Source organism: Protopterus annectens, chromosome 17.part0, assembly GCF_019279795.1.
Source record: "Protopterus annectens isolate FY-2018-M chromosome 17.part0, PAN1.0, whole genome shotgun sequence".
In the NCBI taxonomy this organism is placed as follows: domain Eukaryota; kingdom Metazoa; phylum Chordata; order Ceratodontiformes; family Protopteridae; genus Protopterus; species Protopterus annectens.
In genome coordinates, this window is record NC_056751.1 from 824705253 (window position 1) to 824728495 (window position 23243).

General features: G+C 42.4%; 1 protein-coding gene across 1 annotated transcript in view; it reads left to right on the forward strand.

The window, feature by feature from the left end:
* The window catches only part of CTR9 (CTR9 homolog, Paf1/RNA polymerase II complex component), a 1518941-nt gene that overhangs the window by 1108349 nt on the left and 387349 nt on the right, over window positions 1-23243 (forward strand). Inside the window, exon 20 of the mRNA XM_044059132.1 lies at window positions 11109-11244. Within this exon, the coding sequence (XP_043915067.1) occupies window positions 11109-11244 (136 nt within the window). The remainder of the gene's footprint in view (window positions 1-11108; window positions 11245-23243) is intronic.

Genomic DNA, 23243 nt, shown 5'->3' on the forward strand with positions numbered 1-23243 from the left:
TTTTGTATTGTAACAATGTTCTCCTGTCTATGGTTTTGCTCCATGAACTAGCTTGATATATATCTATGTCTCTATATCCTCTGTCCTGAAATCTATGGTATAAATCAAGTCTGGCATGTTCAAATTCATCTTGAGATGAACAAATGCGTCTGATACGCATAAATTGAGACTTAGGGATGTTGTGGATGGTGTGGTTCGGGTGCAAGGCGTGTAACAAGGTATTGTATTGAGGGTATTTTCTAAATGTTTTGGTACTTAGAGTATCATCTGCGTTACGGTAAATAGTAACATCCAAAAAATTTATGGTACTCCTGTTACATGTAACCGTAAACTCAATACCCCAAATGTTACCATTCAGGTACTCCATAAATTCCTTTAGATATGCTTCATCCGTCTTCCACACCATCCAGCAATCATCCAAATATCGTCGCCAGATATCGATTTCCACCATGTAAATATTGTGTGATTTGTCATATATCATACATTCTTCAAAATAGGCCATGAATAAGTCAGCATAAATGGGTGCAAAGGAAGCTCCCATTGCTGTCCCTTGTAGCTGCCAAAAGCATTCTCCATGGAAATAAAGACATTTTTGTTTAATACATGTTCTGCCATGCAGACGAGTAAGGTGTTGAAGCCCGGAGAATATAAGTTTGTTCTCTCAAGCCAGTATTGCAGGGATTGTAATCCCGCCCAGTGTGGAATACTTGTGTATAAAGATTTAACATCCAACGTGCACATTAGCCAGTCTGGTTCTAGCTGTGTATCCTCCAAAATTTGTAAAAAGTGCGTGGTGTCCTGTAGTCGGGCCCTAACTGATGTTAAAAGGGGTTTGAGATACTGTGTTAGAAATGCTGATAGTGGTTCCGTCAAGGACCCTATCCCTGATACAATGGGTCTACCTGGGGGGTTTGAAATGGACTTATGTATTTTTGGGAGAAGATACAAGATTTGTTTCTGTGGGTCTTTTACAGTAAGATGTTTAACAGTATTTTTTGTTATGATACCCTCATCCTCAGCTAGTTTCAGAAAAGAGTCTATTTCTTTATTTAAAACCCCAGTCGGGTCAATGTACATTTGCATATAACATCTAGTATCAGCTAACTGTCTTTTCCCTCATCAAGGTATTCCCAATGTTCATAACCACCACGGCACCACCCTTGTCTGCAGGTAGAATGGCAATGTCGCGATTATGCTTTAATTCCTCCAAGGCTGCCTTTTCCATGGGTGACATATTCTGGCCCAGAATGTATGATTCATTATGATGAAAATGTAAATCCCTGAGAACAGATTGTTGGAAAATAGAGACATGTTTGTTCATGGGCGGTTGAAAGTCTGATTTCAAAAATTTGAAATCAAGTGATCTTTGGGAGGTGTTGTCTGAATCTTTGGGAGGTGTTGTCTGAAAAGAATCTTGTATCTTCTCCCAAAAATACATAAGTCCATTTCAAAACCCCCAGGTAGACCCATTGTATCAGGGATAGGGTCCTTGACGGAACCACTATCAGCATTTCTAACACAGTATCTCAAACCCCTTTTAACATCAGTTAGGGCCTGACTACAGGACACCACGCACTTTTTACAAATTTTGGAGGATACACAGCTAGAACCAGACTGGCTAATGTGCACGTTGGATGTTAAATCTTTATACACAAGTATTCCAAACTGGGCGGGATTACAATCCCTGCAATACTGGCTTGAGAGAACAAACTTATATCCTCCGGGCTTCAACACCTCACTTGTCTGCATGGCGGAACATGTATTAAACAAAAATGTCTTTTATTTCCATGGAGAATGCTTTTGGCAGCTACAAGGGACAGCAATGGGAGCTTCCTTTGCACCCATTTATGCTGACTTATTCATGGCCTGTTTTGAAGAATGTATGATATATGACAAATCACACAATATTTACATGGTGGAAATCGATATCTGGCATTTATATTTGGATGATTGCTGGATGGTGTGGAAGACGGATGAAGCATATCTAAAGGAATTTATGGAGTACCTGAATGGTAACATTTGGGGTATTGAGTTTACGGTTACATGTAACAGGAGTACCATAGATTTTTGGATGTTACTGTTTACCGTAACGCAGATGATACTCTAAGTACCAAAACATTTAGAAAATACCCTCAATACAATACCTTGTTACACGCCTCCAGTATGCACCAACCACACCATCCGCAACATCCCTAAGTCTCAATTTATGCGTATCAGACGATTTGTTCATCTCATGATGAATTTGAACATGCCAGACTTGATTTATACCATAGATTTCAGGACAGAGGATATAGAGACATAGATATATATCAAGCTAGTTCATGGAGCAAAACCATAGACAGGAGAACATTGTTACAATACAAAAAATCAGAGCATGCTCATCAGGATTCTATCTTGAGATTTGTCACCACATATGGCAGGGACCAACCTATTGTCAGGGATATACTTAATTGCAACTGGAAAATTCTTTTGGCTAATGACACTTTAAGGTCAATACTAGGCCCTCAATGTCAAATGTCATACAGAAGAGGCAAGAATTTGGGAGGGCTATTTTCACATTACAAAAACAGAGAAGGGGGAGGTGCGATATATCATCAGACCACTATCAGTGGTGATAAACTAATTGGTACTTTTCCATGTGGTAACTGCTGCTCCTGTTTACAAGTTAGTACACTAAAAGAATTCACCAGTGCCAACACCAATCGGGTATTTAAAATCAGGGTGTTTGGTAATTGCAGCAGTACATGGGTTATTTACTTAGCTACCTGCCAATGTAAAGCTTTTTATGTTGGTCAAACCTCTAGGTCTCTTAGAATAAGGATGACAGAACATCGTAGTGACATGAGGAACAAAAAAGAAACAAATGCTTTATATAGACACATGATACAACATCCCAATGCCCAGTTTATGTTCATGACCATTGACAAAATTCAGGGAGATAGGAACAACCAACAGGGTTGGCACACCATTTTAAACCACACGGAACAATATTGGATAACCAACCTTGGATGTTTATTCCCCCCAGGTCTGAATGACCATCTGTGAGTTTCACTGAACACTGGAGGATTTCATAATCATGGTTACAACAACAAACATTCATATAGATCAAGAATTAGTACGAACCATTCAATGGTGGTTAGGCCTACCAACGCCAGATTATACTCTATAAAGCATGATAAAATTGTTCAGGATACGAATATGTATATGTATGGTTTGGTATTCGTATCTGGTATGTTGGCGTTAAACATTGAGTATTGTACAATTACAATGTTGAACTTGTATTATCTACAAGCATATTATTTCAATTTATTATAATCTATAATATAGCTGAGAATGAGGCCACTATACTCTTTTTGCCTTATTTTGTAATATATTATATGATCAGTACTTGGTTCATTATTATTCAGTTCTTTTGAACTTGTGGTTATCACCCTTCAAAATATATATATACTAGTGGTATATATTTTCTGCTTTTTTACACTATGATATGCATTCACAAATAGTGACTATGGTATTGGTCTATTACCTTGTAAATATGTATGTCATGGCTTACTTCCAGAGCTTTGATTTTTATCTTTAAAAATATGACTTAATATCTACACCTCTGGCATTTTTATGTCACTGGTCATATGCTTCAATCAAGAATGGAACATGCACTTTGTTACTCCAGCCACTTGGGTGGTGCTGTAATATTGCTTCCAGGTAATGAGAGACTAGTATAAATGCAGGCTGCTTCATTTCATTCAAAAAAACTTTATTGTATTCATTGATAAAGGCTGAATAGCCGAAACCGGTCTGGATTTGAAGGAATTATAAATAAATAATCATTATTTCTTCATTACTGCGTGTTCACTGTCGTTTTTTGCTGGTCGTTGGTGGTTTACTGAAAGAACCCACACTGTGAAAGTAGCAGACTCCAAATCAGACTTCAGACCAGTGACAAGTGGATTACCACAGGGTTCAGTCCTGGGTCCTCTCCTGTTTGATATCTACTTCTCCGAAGTACAGGCCAATACAGAAGGTCTTTGGCTAACTAAATTCGCAGATGACTACAAACTAGGAGCCATAATTGAAACTCCTAACGATGTGGACATCCTACAAAAGGGGGCCTCACTGAGACAGATGCCTGGTGTCAAAGACATGGTCTCAAGCTCAATGCCAAAAAGTGCATTGTCATCCCCTTTGGAAAAAATTCTGTACCCATGAACTACCACATAGGCGGTAGTCTACTTAACACCGAAAGTGTGATAAGAGACCTTGGGACACAGGTGGACAGTAGTCTCTCCTTTGATAATCACATCGCCAAAATTGTCAGGAAATCCTATGTGGCACACCTCATCACAAAAGGTTTCTCATCCAGAAAAAAAGAGGTTATTGTTCCCCTCTACTCATCACTCATTAGACCCATTATAGAGTACAACGCCCCTTTTGGTATATACCTCACAAGACATCTACAACAACTGGAAAGGCCGCAGAAATACCTCACAAAGAGAATTACTGGCCTCAAACAGATGCCTTACGCAGACAGTCTCAAAAAACTCCAGCTGTACTCTGTCACATATCGCCTACTCAGAGGCAATCTCTGCCTAACATACAAAGCTATGTCAAACCCAGAGCTGTTGGACATGCTCCTCTTAAAGAAATCCCAATCCCTCCGAGCTACAGGCTCTAGGGACCTAAACCTTGTCACCACAATAAACAGAACATACTGGAGGGATAGATTCCTGTCCCAGAGACTTCCCATACTCTGGAACAGACTACATATCTATGTCAAACAGAGCTCCTCATTAGCACTGTTCAAGAAAAATCTTGATGATTGGATGGGTAATAGGAAATTCACCCCGGGATCACTTCTGTGGTTCTGCTTGACAGGGGCACAGGAAAATAACTTTCTTGGGTGGCAAAAGCCAGGGTACATTTTTGGCTAGGCTTGTATAGGCCCTAGGGCCAATAGCCTAGTACCTACCTATGAAGTACATATTAAGCCAGCTTCAAAGACAAAGACTAAAGCAGCTCTAAAGACAAAGAAACAAGTACAGCATTCTCCTACTCAGTGTACCATGCCTAAAAAACAGATGCTCAAAATGGCCGAAGACCTAATTACTTTGATCAGGGGCTCCCATCCCCCACCTGATAAGAGGCTGAGGCAAGAGACAAGAGTATTATTATTCTGATCAGGTTTCTGTTTCCTCTGATTCCTCTTCTGAACAGGGATACTCTTTCCCTCCCTATGAGGATTCTGATGCTGAAGAATCTATTCCTTCAGCTTCCCCTCCTGAGGATTATTCTTTTGGGGAAACCCTACATACCATGAGGGAGCATTTTCACTGGGAGAGCCAAGATTACTCAGAATCTAAGAAAAGGCTCAGAGACTTTCTTTTACTACCTCAGCACAGACCTCCCGCTATTCCACCTGTTCTAGACATTGTAGATGTATTTTCAGAGTCCGGCCTGTCTCCTGACTCTTTACCCCCTGCTCCTGCTAAGCCAGACAGATGCAACAGGGTTCCAGACTCTCATAAATTTCTATATAAAAACCCTGCTGCTGACCCAGAAACTATATCTCAGGGTCCTAAAGGGGTCAAGGCTTCCACTGCAAAAAACCCTGTCCCCTTTGATAGGGATTCTAGGGCACTGGACAGATGGGGGAAAAAAGTTTACACTTCTGCTACCTTGGCTGTAAGGGCTTTAAATTGTCAGTTTCATATGCTTAAATATCAGCAATACTTAATGTCACTGCTTAAACAGAAAATGTTGACAAATTCTGAATGTTCTGATAACAAGGAAATGCAGGATTTATTGCATGCAGCTGAACAAGTGGGAAAGCATACTTTGCAATGTGGTTTTGATTCACTGGAGGCCTCGTGCAGGGCCGCTGTTATAGGTTCTGTCATTAGAAGGCATGCTTGGTTAAAGGAACCAAATCTGCCTGATCATGTTAAAGCAAAATTATTGGATGCTCCATTACAGCATGATACTTTGTTTGGTGTTAAGCAGAAGAGGTGTTGAATAAAATGGAGGATAAAGCGAAATCCATGCAGACAGTTAAGGATTTCCTACAGGTACTGCCACCCAGATTTAGCAGGAACTGGCCTACAAAGAATTGGTCCTTTCCAGTGTGAGACAGGCCACAGAGGCAGATACAGACGCCCCATTGGCAGATCTCAGCCCCAAGGCTCATACAGGCCTAAACAGTGGGGCGCTTCTACCTCCAAAAGCAGAGAAGACAAATCACAACTATACAGGAAACAGTCACAATGACTTTGCTCTGCCAGAACCAAGCACATCTTTTGGCAGCCCCCTTAGGGGGAAAACTAGCACTTTTTTCAACAAATTGGCACATGATTACCCAGGACAAATGGGTCTTGAACATAGTGTCTCAGGGCTACAGGTTCCACTTTCGCACCCTGCCAAGGGCAAAAGGTATGCCAGACCTGCCACACAATCAATAGGCAGAGGTGCAAAAGCAAGTTTCATCCCTCATGGACATGAGGGCCATTCAGCAAGTACCACAACAAGAGCAGGGACAAGGATTTTACTCGAGACTTTTCTTGGTGCCCAGAAAGGACAAAGCCTGGAGACCAATACTGGACCTGTCTATACTAAACACTTTTCTGCATGTTCCAAAATTCAAAATATTGACTCTACAGTAGCTACTGCCCATGCTGGGCAAGAAGGCTTGGCTCGTAACTTTGGACCTAAAAGAGGCATACCTGCAGAAGATACCCCAGATTCATAGCTGGCTCAATGCACTACCAATTCTCTGCACTGCCCTTTAGCTTATCTACTGCACCCAGGGTCTTAACAAAATGCCTGGCACCAGTAATTGCATTTTGCAGACAAAGAGGAATTCAAATATCCTTACTTGGACGACTGCCTTATTCAAGCAGAGAACAAAGACATTCTACTAAAGCATCTGGTGTTTGTAAAAAGATTACTAATTTGCCTAGGGTACACAGTAAACGAAAAGAAGTCAAAACTAGTACCCTCTCAAGAGATAATATTCCTGGGTGCAAGCTTAAATACAACTGCCCAGATGGCTTATCTCATGCCAGACAAAGGCAACTGACTTCAAAATGTTGGCAACAAAGACCCAGTTATCTGCAAGGAAAATCCTGCAGGCTTTGGGCTTCATGGCATCCTGCATTCTGCTAATTCCATATGCCAGACTGCATATGAGGAAATTACAGTGGTATCTAAAAAGTGTTTGGACTCAACATTGCCACAGCCTGGAAACAGTAATTACCCTCATTCCCTGCCTGCAACAGGAGTTTCGATGGTGGGCACAGGCCTGTCACCACAACAAGGGACAGTCATTCTCTTTACCCACAGCCAGGCAGACACTAACAACGGATGCATCAGATTATGCCTGGGAGGCCCACATGGCAGGAAAATGTATTCAGGGCACATGGCCCGCAAGCCAGATGCATCTTCATATCAATCAAAAAGAGATGCTAGCTGTTCAGACAGCCTTCAAGGATCTACTTCATCCAGGACAACTACTGATAAAGATGGACAATACTACAGTCATGTGGTATAAGTAGGGAGGCATACATTCCTACCCCCTCTGCAGACAAGCCATGACCTTGTGGGACACAGCTTTGACTTATCAAGTTCACCTGCAAGCACAATTCCTGCCAGGAAAAGTAAATACTCTGGCAGACGAACTAAGCAGAAACCTCATGGATCCCCACGAGTGGAAACTGGATCCACAAGTCTTCAGCATGATAACAAGGAAATGGGGATGCCCAGACATAGATCTATTTGCCTCCCCTCACAACTGCCAATTACAGAGATTCTGCACAAGGATTTATCACAAGCAAGCATGGAAAGTGGATGCCCTATCCTTCAGCTGGAAAAAGCTAACAATATATGCCTTTTCTCCACTGCCTCTCCTCCCCAAGGTACTCCTAAAGGTCAGAATAGAGAAGCCAAAAATGATACTGATTGCCCCAGACTTGCCACGCCAGCACTGGTACCCAATCCTAAAGAACCTGTCTCAAGGTCCAGCCTGGACATTGCTTCAAACTTCTCACTTACTGACCCAACAAAACAATCAGATCCTGCACAGCCAACTCAGGACCTTAAATCTAGCAGCATGGCAGATAATGTAGCCATTCAGAACACTCCTCTTTCAAAAGCCGTTATGGATGTTATCTTGGAGGCCAGGAGGCCCAGTACCAGAAAATCCTATGCAGAAAAATGGAAGAGATTTTGGGCTTGGAACCAGGAGCAAGGAATTGACACGTTTGTACCAAATATTCCTCAGATTTTACAATACTTAACTGAGATGCTGGACAAAGGCCTATCCTTTTCATCAGTTAAGATTCATGCCTCTGCCATTTCAGCCCATTACAATATGGAACCACCTATCTTTTCTCATCCTTTAATACTAAATCAACTATTTCATCTGATAGACTTGGTTATATGTATGTGTAGGAATTGTATGGCCTGTACACATATACATATTGGCAATCATTTCACACATCCCACTTTGGGTTGTAAGATAGATGCTGCTTTTTATGCAGATTGTCGAATAAAACATTTTGTCTATTTTTGCTGTTGTACTACCTGCTTCTCATTTTACATAGGGAAAACGAACAGGGTGTTTAAGGATAGAATACTTGAACACCTTAGGGATATCAGGAATGTTAAAGAAACCAGAGCACTATCACTACATGTAGCTAAAGAGGGTAAAGAACATAAATTTAGCTTTATGGTACTAGAGATTCTGCATAGTACCAAGAGACGAGGTGACATAAATAATAGAACAGAATCTAGTGAACAGAAATGGATTTTGCGCTTTCAAGCTGATAAACCTCCTGGTTTAAACAGCAGAGTTTCCCCTGAAACCCTTCCTTAAAGCACGGCCATTAAAGCATTGATCTCTCCCTTAATATTTTATCATGTATATTTCAATAGTCCATCTTTTATTATTTTTTACTATTGTATTTACCAGTTTTAAGTGCATATTGTTCATTTAGTCTGTTTTATTCAATTTTTTAACGATCTATAGATTCTACAGATGTATTTTATCACATGACTTTTAGCTATGATGCACATTTTATCTGATTTTTGATTGGATGTTTTAGTGTTTAAAAATGTAACTGCTATTCTATCGTTGTTGGTCTGATGAAGCGGATGTTATTCCAGGAAAGCACTTACTACAATAAAGGACATATTGATTTTCACTGCTGTGTGGAACCAGATTATTTTCTTTATCTTGTAACCCAAGAGTAATGACTGCGATAGTGAATACACTCGAACGTCTACATTTATGGTAGGTACACAACTGTACTTTGTGAACACTTACCATAAATGTAGCTGTTCGAGTGTATTCACTGTTGCAGTCCTGGTTACCCTCCCTCCAGCCCCCTTCCTTTTTTGGATATACCTCTACTTTCCTTTGCTGTCTTCAAAAGCTTTTTGGTATATTTGCTTTTTTGTTGGAGGTATAACCTTGTATATTTATAGATTTAATTGCTTCCCCTTAAGGGGGCACCTGACATCTTGGGCAGGAAAAACTGATGTAATGGCGTCGGCTGTATGTTTTATACCCCTAACGACCTGATTTCATGGAAGAAGGGACAGCAACCGACGCAGGATTCAAGACTTTGTTAATCAGGCTGACTGAGGGCTACTGCAAGCAGATAACTCAAAAGTGATGACTGCAACAGTGAATACACTCGAACATCTACATGTATGGTAAGTGTACACAACTGTACTTTCTCTTCCTGTAACACATTTAAAAGGGGTTTTAAAGTCTAATTTAAGGTCACTAATTTTACTGAACCTAGTCCATTCCCTTTCAATGGTTCTACATACAACATTGGCATCCCCACTAAAATCAGTGATGAATGCCGAACCAAAGTTCCCCTCGTTCTTATTTTCTTTCAGACTTAAATGATCACCCACAGGGCTAACTTCAGAAATTCCCAAGATTGGGGCATATTTGCCTGTCCTCTCACTAGCCGCCTCCTGTTTCACATGGGTAATTAAAGTTTCTGGGTATCCACGTTCACAAAACATCCCATGTAACACATCACATTCCTTTCTAAATTATTCTTCATTTGAAGTCATTCTACTAATTCAAATTGCCCTTTTATAATACCTTATTTCTGATGGAAAGGATGAGCACTAGCATAATGTAGAATAGAATTAGGGTATGTCTTCTTCCTGTATACCCTTGAATTAAATTTATTACCTTTCTTGTAAATAGTGACATCTAAGTGTGCAATTTCTTTATGGCCAATATTGTATGTAAACCTTAAAAATTCAGTAGATTCGGAAATGCACTGGTAAAATTCCATGAATGTTTGAAATGTTCCTTTCCAAAAGATACAAATGTTGTCTAAAACCGTTTGTAAAATACCCAACTTCACTGTAACTTGAAATTGTGCTGCATTCTCTTCAGTAGCTGTGTCATATTTAAGATGAGCATTAATAAAATCATGCGCCTCTTTGTATTTATGAAGTTATTCTTAACAAAGGTCTTGTATGTGACTGCTCTGAAGTGTAGAGACATAAAGGTAATGACCGTTAACCCAGGATGGAATTACAGCCAGTGTGCTGTAAGGGAGTAGCCAATGTCATCTTGTCTGTAGTAGAGGTAGGAATGAGAGCCTGGTCTACTGCACTTCCAGTGCTAGACAGAGGCCTGGGGTAAGACGAGCAAAGTGAAGGGCATAGCCACCAAACAGCACAGTGCACATTGTAATCCATATCGGGTTGAGTGTGGAAGCATGCACAATCCTGTGGGGTTGCCGTTGTAGGAAGAAGATGCTGAACTGCTAGCAGTGACTCCATATGCCAGGGAAGAAGTATGCACCCTTCATGGCTGCCTGGATGGTGGCCTGTCTACTGCCCTGCTTTTACCCCAGCACAAGCAAAGGTACAATGGGGAGCAAATAGATGGACAGAGAGGAGGGGCTAAATGGTCATGAAGCAGAGGGGAGCAAAGAAAAAAAAAAGACTGCTCCTGTAAGCAGTCTTGCTGCCATACTGTCAAGAGATGAAGTTTAGGTTCTTGAGCAGTAATTTTGTGTTCTGTTTCATCCAAATTGGTTTTGTGGGCCTGCAGTTTAAAGTCTGTTTTATGTGTCATCCAGGCAGTGCTCGGATTTGCTTAGTCAGGCTCAGTACCATGTGGCTCGTGCTCGCAAGCAGGATGAAGAAGAAAGAGAACTAAGAGCAAAACAAGAACAAGAAAAAGAATTGCTGAGACAGAAACTCCTTAAAGAGCAGGTAAGTACACATTTTCTCTTGACTGCTTACTTAAAACAACATTGGAATAAAGACATCTGTACTGTAGCAATGATTATGTCAACATGGCTTTAGAACTTGTTTAATAACATATCTTAGAAAAAACATGTTGTGTCCTTGTAGTAGAAGACCTATGCTGTGTAGACCTTTACACCCTCTTGTGTTAATCAGCTGTTGACCTTGTGCTGACATCGTTTTCATGATGTAGTGTGACTATCAGGAGACTGTTTGCTTCAACTTTCAGTATGCTATGCGACTACTAAGGCATGGTTTATTTTACTATGTTGATGAGCCTCAAATGGTGGTCTGTAGACTGATACCATTAGCGCTGTTGTGGATTGTCTCATAAGTATCCATCTTATCTGATTATATAGAGTTTAAATGCTAAAATGTTCTCATGGTAGTTCCAGCAGAAAAACTGGAGTTTCTCTGGCTTCCATTCTTGAGGGTGCTATTGTATATTCTGTCTCTGTTTTTACTGATGTCAGATACTAAGAGTCTGCAGCCAGCCTTTGTGTGCCTCCTGACATTTTTTGTAATCCTTACACAGTTGGAATCTCAGTTCTCATTATTGGAACAGTCCCATGTTCGTTATTTAAATTGTATAAACTTTTGTGTGTTCCTGTTTTCCTGTAGTCATCTATTCACAATCGAGGACCCACACCAGCACTCTCTCTCATCTACCTTGGAAAGGAAACCAGTGAGGTGTGATTCACTGCTCCAGTAATTACTCTTGGGATTTCCTGGCTTGTGAAAGCTTGAGGCTAACCACAATACCAGAGACTTGTTCTCTTTCCATCCCCAGCCCTTGCAGATGTCCTCCCTTCTAATCTGTGGACGGTGGTATTTAACGAGTACAAGCATTGCTAAGTATTGGTTAGTCTGAAGACAGAAAACTGCATAAAGCTAAGCAACCCATTGGAGAAATAAACATGTTCTGTGGTTTTCCGAAATGTGTTTGTTGTCTGGAAAACCTAATATGTAGAGGGTGGAAAGCTACCCCACTGGGACCATCTATGCTGTATTTTTTTTTTCTGTCTAGATCCAGCGAACAGCATGCTCAGCTGTCCTGAATACACTTAATATAATACTTGCAATATTAGCCGTTGGGCTAAGTCACTTCAGAAATACCGAGAGCAGCATAGAGAGCATCAGTAGCCTACCATCTTCCGGTTCTTTGGTTAGTTCCCTACAGAAAAGGAAGCAGTGTCACAGAAGAAAAAAAGGCCAAAGAACCAGCAAAATCCTTTCTGTCTCTAGCAGCTCTTCCAGGCTCAAGGTAGTCAGAGGAGGTGAGGCACTTTGGAATCCTCCTCTGTCATCCACACAAGCTACTGAAGGCTCTAGCAAGACTCCTTCAGAGGCTGACATGTCTTCTGCTCCATTGATGTCTGCTTAGGCTGAGTATGTGTGTAGATCCAAAGCAGACCCCAGCTTCTGACACCCAGATTATTGTTATGGAGGGATAAGTTGGATTTCCTTGTATTTCTCTCCACAAGGAGATCCCAGGGTTCCATATTCAGGTTGTAGCCACCCTCCCATGACTTGAGGCTGAGATACCTCACAACACACCCAAAATTTAGGTCCAGGATGCTGAAGAAAAACAAGCCTGTCATCTGCATGCCCTGGACATAGCTGCATGAGCCTCAGCCGTACCACACACAGACCTACCCGAAGGGCTTGTTCATTCATGCAAAAGATCTCATGAGGTACAGGGAGCTGGATCCTGAAACACACCCTACCCAGGAAATCTCCCCTTAAGAGAAAAAAAAGGGAGAAGGGACCCTTGCTTCCTCTTAGGAGTCTTCAGATTCCCATAACTCAGATGTATGCGGACCATTTGGCGTATGTTGAACAGCTTTCTTAAATGCTCATATGGAAAACCAAATTGGATGATTTCTGCCCCGCTACCCGAGTTTTTCTTTTGAAGGTACTCTTTCTAAAATTATTTATTTATTTATTTATTGGCATTTGTTTGCCAGGAAAGTCCACTGGGCCAAAAGAGCCTATTTTCAGTGGAGGCCCAGGCAGAAACGCTCCACAAAACAGATAGTATACTAGTACAGAAACTTCAAACAGTTAGAAGATACAAACAATATTAAACAAAACCAGAACAGTATTATGCAAAAACAGAATGAGAAGCATGTAAACATACAATATGTACAGATTAATGCAGTTTAGAAGTAAATACTAAGTAATCATATTATACATTTGGAGATAGTATAGTGATAAAAGCTGTCTTATTGAAATATTTACAAGGTTCTCTAAGAGTATTGGCCAGCACAACAGTGCAAGGCAGGGTGTAATAGATTTATTACCTGATAGCAAGGTATAGATAGGTGGTAAGGCATAGATAGAAAGTAAGACATAGATAACTTATATAAGTTTCAGTTAGTGATAAAAGAAGATTTGAACAGGTGAGGATGTCAATTAATGCGAGTATGACTTAAGGTGTGGGGAATCAGGTTATGGATGGATGAGAACTGAGACATCTGCATTGCCACAGGGTCGAGAGGTATTGCCACAGAGATTTTTTTGAAGGTGGAGATATTGCTGGAGGGTTCTGATAGCTGTAAGGAGAGAATTCCATAGCTTGGCAATAGAGAAAGAATAAAGCAGGTCACCAGCTGAGAGTTTTGGTTTGTCTACTTGCAGGAGAAGTTGATTTTCAGAACTGAGACCCAAGAGAAGGCAGAATGAGAAAGGTTGTCAGATGGAAAGCTCAGGAATATCTCCCAGTCCAATAAAACATTTAGACTGCCTTTGGTCTTCCTGAGGCCAAACCTCTTTCTGTTACTCCAGTGTTTTGGAAGTGGTGTATATTGTGGTTCAGGACACATCCTTACAGCCGTAACTCCTAGCCACTTACCCTCAGGAAACCAGACCAGTTTTACAGTGTTCTAGAGTCTCAGAAGCACCTGTGTAGGAATCCTGTGGCAAATTCTGAGGTGGTCTTCTTAAAATCCAAGGGAGAAAAGGGCCACACTTACAAAAATCCATTGCCAAGTAAAGAGTGGAGCCCCTAACAGATTTGGCAAAAAAAGTTTACACCTTAGCTACCCTAGACATGAGATCTTTAAATTGTCAGTTTCATGTGCTGAAATATCAGGACATTGTTGGATCAGATGAAACTAAAGGTAGTTAGGAGGAAGGATGAGGAGCTCCTTAAAGAGCTGTGTAATATATGAAATGCCAGCTCCCAGATTGCCAGTCACTCTCTCAGAAGTGGCTTTGATGCCTCAGAAGCATCAAGCAGGGGAAGCTGCTATGGGGTCAGTGATTAGGAGACATGCCTGTCAAAGAGAGCAGTCTCTGCCAGAGCATGATAAAACAGAAATCCTTGATTCCATTTTAGACGAGGGTTTTCCATTTCGACCCGTAAGCCCAAAGTTTATTCAAGAAGCTGGAGGAGAAGGCAAAGACAATGCAGGCAGTAAAAGACTTTTGCAGATCAGCAGGAACTATCCACAAAGAAATGGTCATATACAGCCTGTCAAACTAAAACCAAGAGCAGAAAAAACAGAAAAGGAAATTTTTCCAAAAAGCGGCAAGCCAACTCCAAGGCCAGGCCTCAAAAGATCATCTCTCTACCCCCCCAAGTTCTGTCCCAACCCTACTCTTCCTCAGCACCTGTCCAACAAAACTAAGAGATGGACTGCCCTTTTTCTTTTCAAACTGGCAAAAAAATTACTCATGACAGATGTGGCCCTAAATATAATAAACTTAGGTTACAGAATGCACTTTGCAAACCTACCAGATTTCTCAGGCATCCCCCTCATTAAAAAAAGAACAGCAAAAAGATGCACATTTTCAAGTACAAGGTCCCTTAGTACAGGGATCCGTAAAGCCAGTCCAGGAAAACGGTGTAGGGACAAGGTTTTACTCTAGGTTATTTCCAGTGTCTAAAAAGGAAGGATATTGGAGGCCTATTTTAGACCTCTCAAAATGAAACAAATTTCTTCTGATACAATGCCCAGACTTCGAAAACTTCTTCCCAAATTTAATTTTGCTCCAAGCTCTCATGGTCACTCTGAATCTGGACAGTGACACCCTCCACATCCTTATAAAGTACCACATGACATTCCTTCGCTACATGACATTCCTTCGCTTCAAGGCAGGGTTATCACTCTAAATTCCATGCCTTACTATTTTTTTTATTTCGACAAGTCTTTTGGGTTTCTAATTCCATGAGGGGAATGAACCCCATTCCTAAGTCAAAATATGATTAAAGTTCATGAAATTAGTATTGTTTCACTCTTTGATGATAGCCAGAAATGCTCTTCATAGCACCAGTATTGTGCCCAGTAATGACAACTCCTGCAATTCATAAGGAGTTGCATGTATCAGTAACATATCTTAAGTACAGTTGTAAATTCTTGTTTTATAAGACCCGTTGCTCCTACTACTATTGGAACTGTCTGGGTATCCTTCTGCATTGCCCTTATTTCTGCCTGCAAATCCTGGTATTTTACGACTTTGTCTCTGTACTAAGACGCTGCTGTCACTGGGTTTAACAATTTCAGTGATCAAATTTTCATGGACTTGTATCTGGTTTTCTTGCATATGTTTTTGAACTGTTGGTACTGGGTGGTCCCATGTGATATAAACTTCATTTTCTATACTGCTTTGTGGCTTATGTTTCCAGTGTTTTTCAGCTACAATGTTATAATGTTTGGACAATCCCGAATGCAGCAGTCTTGTCACATTGTTATTCCTTTTAGTTTGCAAGTCATTCTGCCATTAGCATATCACAGCCAGCAACAAGATGTATGACCGTTTCCAATTCTGTTTTACAAAACCTACATTTGTCTGTTTCTCCCACATGTTCACTGGACTTTGTAAACCAATGTATACGTAGTACACCATCTTGGGCCGCCAATATTAATCTTACATCTTTTAGGTTAAATTCACCTCTCCTGAACCATTCCTGTATTCGATCCTGATCCAACTTGCGGTTATTCCAAGAGTTTACAATACTTGCAACTACATTTATGCATTTTCCACATTTCTTGCATTCTCATCTGATCCTTCACCTTGTATACTTTGTTTTTTTTGGCACATTCAGTTGCTGCCTGACTTTTATCTACTTCTGGTATGATTTCCATTCCAGCGTGATGCCGATATGCTTCTGCTAAACTAAGCAGGGAAGTCATCTTAGACTTGTTCTCCTCATGTTTTAAAACTTTCACTACATTTGGGTTTTATGAGGTCAGCAGATATGTATGCAGTCCTACAATTTCAGATCTGTATGTCTAATCAGTTTCAAGGAGGCGCATACCTCCTTCAGAATGGGGAATATATAATCTTGGTATACACTGATTAATCATTTGATGATGCATGAAGCATCTTTCTTGTTTTCCTTTCCAACTGATCTATCACCTTTTGTGGGCAGTCACTCCAAAACTGTATGTTAATACAGGAAGTGCGCATTGGTTTATAGCTTGGACTTTGTTCCTAGATGTCAGCTCTGTTTTCGGTATTAATTTTAGTCTTCTAAAATATTCCTTACTAAGTTTTATTCACATTTGTTCAAGTTTTATTGTTGATCCTTCATCATTTCCCAACTATTTATACAGTCTTGCTTAAGCTCTCTTAAGTCACATTCCTGTCTCAGGCTGATGTTTTTGTGGTGCTGCAGGTGTTCTTCGTGTTTCACTGTTGCAGTCATCACATTTGGGTTATTTGCTTGTAGTAGCCCTCAATCGGCCTGATTATCAAAGTCGTGGGTCATGCATCGGTTGCTGTCTCGTCTTCCATGAAGTCAGTCAGGGGTATAAAGCATGCAGCCGATGCCATTTTCTCCGTCTTTCTTACCGTGCGATGCCCAAAGCAGATGCAGTTTGCATGTGCTGGTTGGCCGACTCTTGAAATTTTCGTTTTCAGATCCGACGTCTTCAACTAAGCTAAGTACCCCGTTGTGGATCCTTTTTCTTGCTCTAAACCGTTGTCAGTAAAAGTTAACAATTGTATTTCTTGCGGAAAGCAAATACCTCATAAAGATTTTAATTCGTACTGCATTCCTTGCTTAGGCCCAGACCACGACATACCTCGCTGTCAGTTTTGTGCCTTATTCAAACCTCGTACTATTCGTCGTCTGTTCATTTTCGCATCCAAATATTTCTGTACTCTGTTCAATTATCCATAAATAGCTTCGGTAAGCCACCCAACTACCGACATTCCGAAAAAACGCAAAGATAAAGACAGAGACAGACCGCATAGGTCTAAAGCTGCCGCCGACGCGTCTCCTAAGCTGTTTGCCAGTACTCAGTGAGGCGCTTTCACAGCCCTTGATACCCGCTACTTCAGATTCGCAGGCCTTTACTGAGACCCATTCGGAGTCCGGTATGCCGCAAGATGCTTCTTCGACTGTGGAACCTGTGGATGTCTCTACCTTGCATGGGTCTGGAGCCGCTGTGCAGGCACAGGCTTCTGAGGGGTGTATTCAGCCTACTGACTTGCATATTAAACCGACGCCATCTTTTTCAAGGCCTAAATCTCGAACCATGCGTAGAAAACCAATGCTCAGACTGCATGGTCAGGCCCCTATGCCTTAAAAAACAAATGATAAGAATGGCTGAGGACCTTATTACTCTAATCAGGGGGAGCCAGCCTTCCCCCTCTTAAGAGACCTAGGACTGATTTTCCTTCCGATTCTTTTGATCAGAATTCTGAAATTTTTGTTTTCTCTGATGACCAGGATTTGCCCTTATCTACCTATGAGGATTCTGATGCAGTGGATTCCATTCCCTCTGCTTCCCCTCCAGAGGATTTCTCTTTTTGTGAAACCTTGCATACTCTTAGGGAGTATTTCCGCTGGGAAAGTCAGGATTACTTTGACTCCAAAAAGAGGCATAAGGAATTCTTACTCCTGCCTCAACACAGGCCTTTAGCTATCCCTCCTGTACTGGACATTGTAGAGGATGCCTTCTCAGAATCTAGCCTGGCCCTCTGACACTTTACCTCCTGCTCCCAGAAAACCTGATGGATATTACAGGGTACCTGACTCTCACAAGTTTCTCTTTAAAAATCCTACTGTGGATCCTGAGACCATTTCACAGGGACCCAAGGGCATTAAGGCTACTACTGCCAATAATTCTACCTCCTCTGATAGAGATTCCAGGGCGCTGGATAGATGGGGTAAGAAGCTATACACTTCTGCAACTTTGGCCATTAGGGCTTTAAACTGCCAGTTTCATATGTTAAAGTATCAGCAGCATATTATTGGATTGCTTAAACAGAAAATGATGTTGATTCCTGACTGTGCTGAAAATAAAGAATTACAGGATTTAATGCATTCTGCTGTGGTGCAGTGGTTAGCATTGCTGCCTCACAGCAAGAGGTTCTCCGGTTCGATCCTCGGCTGGGGTGCCTTCTGTGCGGAGTCTGCATGTCCTCCCTGTGGTCGCGTGGGTTTCCTCCGGGTGCTCCGGTTTCCTCCCACATCCCAAAGACATGCTGCAGGTGGATTGGACACTCTAAATTGGCTCTAGGTGTGCGTGTGAGTGTGCCTTCTGTGGAAGGTTGGGCGCCGGGCTGGCAACTTGACACCGTAAAACTCCACTGCCATTCAATGTGCGGACAAGGTGATCCGCTGTGGCGACCCCTAACCGGGAAAAGCCGAAAGAAGAAGAAGAATGCATTCTGCTGAACAAGTTGGAAAACATACTTTGCAATGTGGTTTTGATTCATTAGAGGCATCTTGCAGGGCTGCTGTCACTGGGTCTGTTCTTAGAAGGCATGCTTTGCTTAAGGACCAATCTTTGCCATATCATGTTAAAGCTAAATTACTGGATGCTCCCTTAAACCAAGACCGCCTGTTTGGCAACAAAGCAGAAGTACTTAAAAAGATGGAGCAAAAAGCTAAATCTATGCAGACTGTTAAAGATTTCCTACAAGTACAACCTCCCAGATTTAGTATGCATTGGCCCTCTAAGAATTGGTCCTTTCCTGCCTCTTCCAGGCCTTCTCAGTCCAAACCCAGAACCAACAGAACACCCAGGCTTCAGTCCCAAGGTACTCACAGGCCTAAGCAGTGGGGGGGGGGCTTCCACTTTCAAAGCAGGGAGTAGTAAGACTCCCCCCTATGGTAAACTGTCTCAATGACTTAACTTTAAACCTTCCAAGCCCTGCTCAACTGACTGTTCCGTTAGGGGGAAAGATTGCTCTGCATGCAAAAAATTGGGAACTCATTACCCAGGACAAATGGGTTTTAAATATAGTTTCCCAAGGATACAGATTCCACTTCCACTCCTTACCAACCCCAAACGGCTGGCCAGACCTACCCCCAAATCAGTGGGCAGAGGCTCAAAAGCAAGTTCTCTTTCTTTTAAGCATCAGGGCTATTCAGCCTGTTCCAGAAGAAGAATGAGGGCAAGGTTTCTACTCTAGACTTTTCCTGGTACCCAGAAAAGACAATTAATGGTGTCCTATCCTGGATTTGTCTATCCTAAATACATTTTTGGTAACCCCAAAATTCAAGATGCTATAACTCTTCATCATCTGCTTCCCATGCTAGGCAAAGATGCATGGTTGGCAACACTGGATTTAAAGGAAGCCTACCTGCACATCCCAATAAGGGAATCTTGCAGAAGATACCTATGCTTCAGAGCAGGCTACATGCACTGTCAGTTCTCTGCACTGCCATTTGGCTTATTTACTGTGCCCAAGGTATTCACAAAGTGCCTAGCTCCAGTCATTGCATTTTGCAGGCAAAAAAAATATTCAAATATACCCATACCTGGACGATTGTCTAATTCAGGCAGAAAACCAGGACATACTGTTAAATCATCTGGCATTTGTAAAGAAATTGCTAACTTCTCTGGGGTACACCATAAACGAAAATAAATCACATCTTGTACCCTGCCAACAAATTGTATTCCTGGGAGCAAGCTTGAATACAACTTCCCAGATGGCCTACCTCACGCCAGAGAAAAAAGTTCATTTGACACCCTGCTTCAAACTACTGGCCACAAAGACCCAGCTATCTGCAAGGAAACTTCTGCAAGCCCTGGGGTTCATGGCTTCCTGCATTCTACTAATTCCATATGCAAGACTGCATATGAGGAAACTACAATGGTATCTAAAAAGCCTAAGGTGTCAACATTTTCAGGATCTAGAATCAATGATTCCTATCATACCTTGTCTACAGGTAGAGTTCCTTTGGTGGACAGAGGCCTGCCACCAAAACAAGGGACTGCCATTCACTCTACCCTCTGCCGCCAAACTCTTAACAGATGCATCAGACTATGCATGGAGGGGTCACTTGGCAGGGCAGTGCATTCAGGGCAAATGGAACCCAAGTCAAATGCACCTGCATATCAATCAATAAGAAATTTTAGCTGTATAGTATGCTCTGACAGCCTTCAAGGACCACATTCTTCCAGGACAATTACTGGTAAAGACTGACAACACCACTGTTATGTGGTACATAAACAAGCAGGGGGGAACCCCCTCATACCCTCTCTGCAGACTAGCCATGGCTCTGTGGAACACAGCCTTGAGCTACCAAGTGCACCTACAGGCTCACTTCCTGCCGGGAAAGCTAAATACACTGGCAGACAACCTAAGCAGAAATCTCATGGACCCACACGAGTGGAAACTGGAAACAAAGCTGTTTAACATGTTGAGAAACAAATGGGGGAGCCCAGAGATAGACCTGTTTACCTCCCCCAAGAACTACCAATTGGACAAATTCTGCACAAGGACTCCCCACAAACAAGCTTGGAACGTGGATGCCCTGTCCTTCACCTGGAAAAAAACTATCAGTTTATGCCTTTCCCCCTATGCCTCTCCTCTCCAAGGTACTACTAAAGATCAAACAGGACAACCCAAGGATAATACTGATTGAACCAGACTGGCCACACCAACACTGGTACCCCCTCTTGCACAGTGTGTCACTGCTGGCACCATGGCACCTGCCTCAGACCCCTGCTCTGCTGTCACAGCAGGAGAGCCAGATTCTGCACCCACAGCTTTAAACCCTGAACTTGGCAGCCTGGCTAATTACCTGATGTTCATCGTGTTTCACTGTTGCAGTCATGACTGTAGGGTTCTCCCCTGCCGGCAAGCAGTCCTCGGTCGGCCAGAATCCCAAAGTCTGGGTCCGGCGTCGGCTGCTCAGACATGCTCCCTGATGTCAGAGCGCCAGGAGTACAAAGCTGACAGCCGATGCCATGTTCTCCATTCTTTCTTGCCATGCGGTGATAGCAGTTCGCATTTGCCGGTCGGCTGATTCCTGACAATTTTTTCTAAACGACTTCAGTCCGAAGACTTTCTTCTCCTACTCAAAGCTAAGTACCCCGTTGGGGAAACTTTTTTCTTGCTCCAGTCCGATGTCAGAAAAAGTTAATAATTGTATTTCTTGTGGGAAGCAAATAACTCATAAGGATTTTCATTCTTACTGTATTCCTTGCTTAGGCCCTGACCACGACATAGCTAGTTGTCGGTTTTGTGCTAGATTCAATCAACGTACGATTAAACGAAGGTACCATTTTGCATTTCATTACTTCTGTAGGCATTTTAATTACAAAATGTCATCGGATTCGGTTCCGGCTACCGGAGTTCACAAACGACGCAACGATAAAGACAGGCCTCCAAGGCCAAATCGGACGATATTGTACAAGCAGAGCCAGCTTCAGGTTTGGCCGTCGTCAGTGAGGTGCTTTTGCAGCCCCTGTCGTCTGCCATTTCGGAACCAATGGCCGAAACGGACTCCCACGAGGAGCCAACTAGGCCTTTGAATATTTCTGTTGCAGGACCTTCGGACAACGCTCCTTCGGATGGGTCCGGAGCCGCTGTGCAGGTACCGGCTTCCGAAGGGGTTTTCAGGCCTACTCATCTTTTAATAAAGGCAAAGGCAAAGACTCCTTCCAAATCAAAGACTACAGCCCAGGCCTCTTCTGATCCGGCTCCCAAGTCTCAGAAACAATTACTTAAGATGGCGGAGGACTTACTTACTATGATTAGGGGTTCACATCCCCCTCCAGATAAAAGGCCAAGGCAGGAAGTGTATTATGACTCCTCTGATCAGGCTTCTGTTTATTCAGATGTTCATCGTGCATACAGCTGCAGTCATAACAGATGGGTTATCCTGCCATCAGGCGGGTCCTCGGTCGGCCGAATTCCAAAGTCTAGGTCCGGCGTCTGTTGTCGTCGCTTCCTCCCTGACGTCAGTGCGGCAGGGGTATAAAAGAGGCAGCCGACGCCATTTTCTTCAGTCTTTCTTGCCGCGCGGTGCCCGAGGCAGATGCAGTTCACAAGTGCCAGTCGGCCAGCTCCTGAGATTTACGAAAGTATTTCAGCCGAAGTCTTCTTGAAAGCTAAGTACCCCATTGGGGAAACTTTTCTTGCCTCAGACCGATGTCAGACAAAGTTAATAATTGCATTTCATGTGGGAAGCAAATACCGCATAAGGGTTTCCACTCTTACTGTATACCTTGCTTAGGCCCAGACCACGATGTCTCGGCCTGCCGTTTTTGTGCTAGATTCAACAAACGCACTATAAAGCGTCGGGCGGAGTTCGCCCTTCACTTTTTTGGCAAAAAATTTAATTATATTATGTCGTCGGATACTCCGACTCCAGTTTTGAGCAAAAAACGCAAAGATAAGGACCAGCATACGAGGTCCGCACCACCTACCTATACCACGCTAAGGCCGACTACCGGTTCTCCGGTACTCAGCGAGGCGCCTACGCAGCCCCTGAGTACCGATGACAATGCATTACCGGTGTCTTCAGTACCCGAGGTCGCAGGCTCCACGGCCCCCATTCCTACTACAGATACCGACGCCACTCCTGGCGGGGAAACTCAGAATTTAGACAGGCCTGCTATTTCTCAAGGGGTCTTCAGGCCTTCCTCCTTCTCTATTAAAGCCTTCACTAAATCTAAAACAGCCATGAAAACCAAAAAACAGGTTCCTCAGACACCCTCTCAAGGCACCATGCCTAAAAAACAGATGCTTAAAATGGCTGAGGATTTGATTAC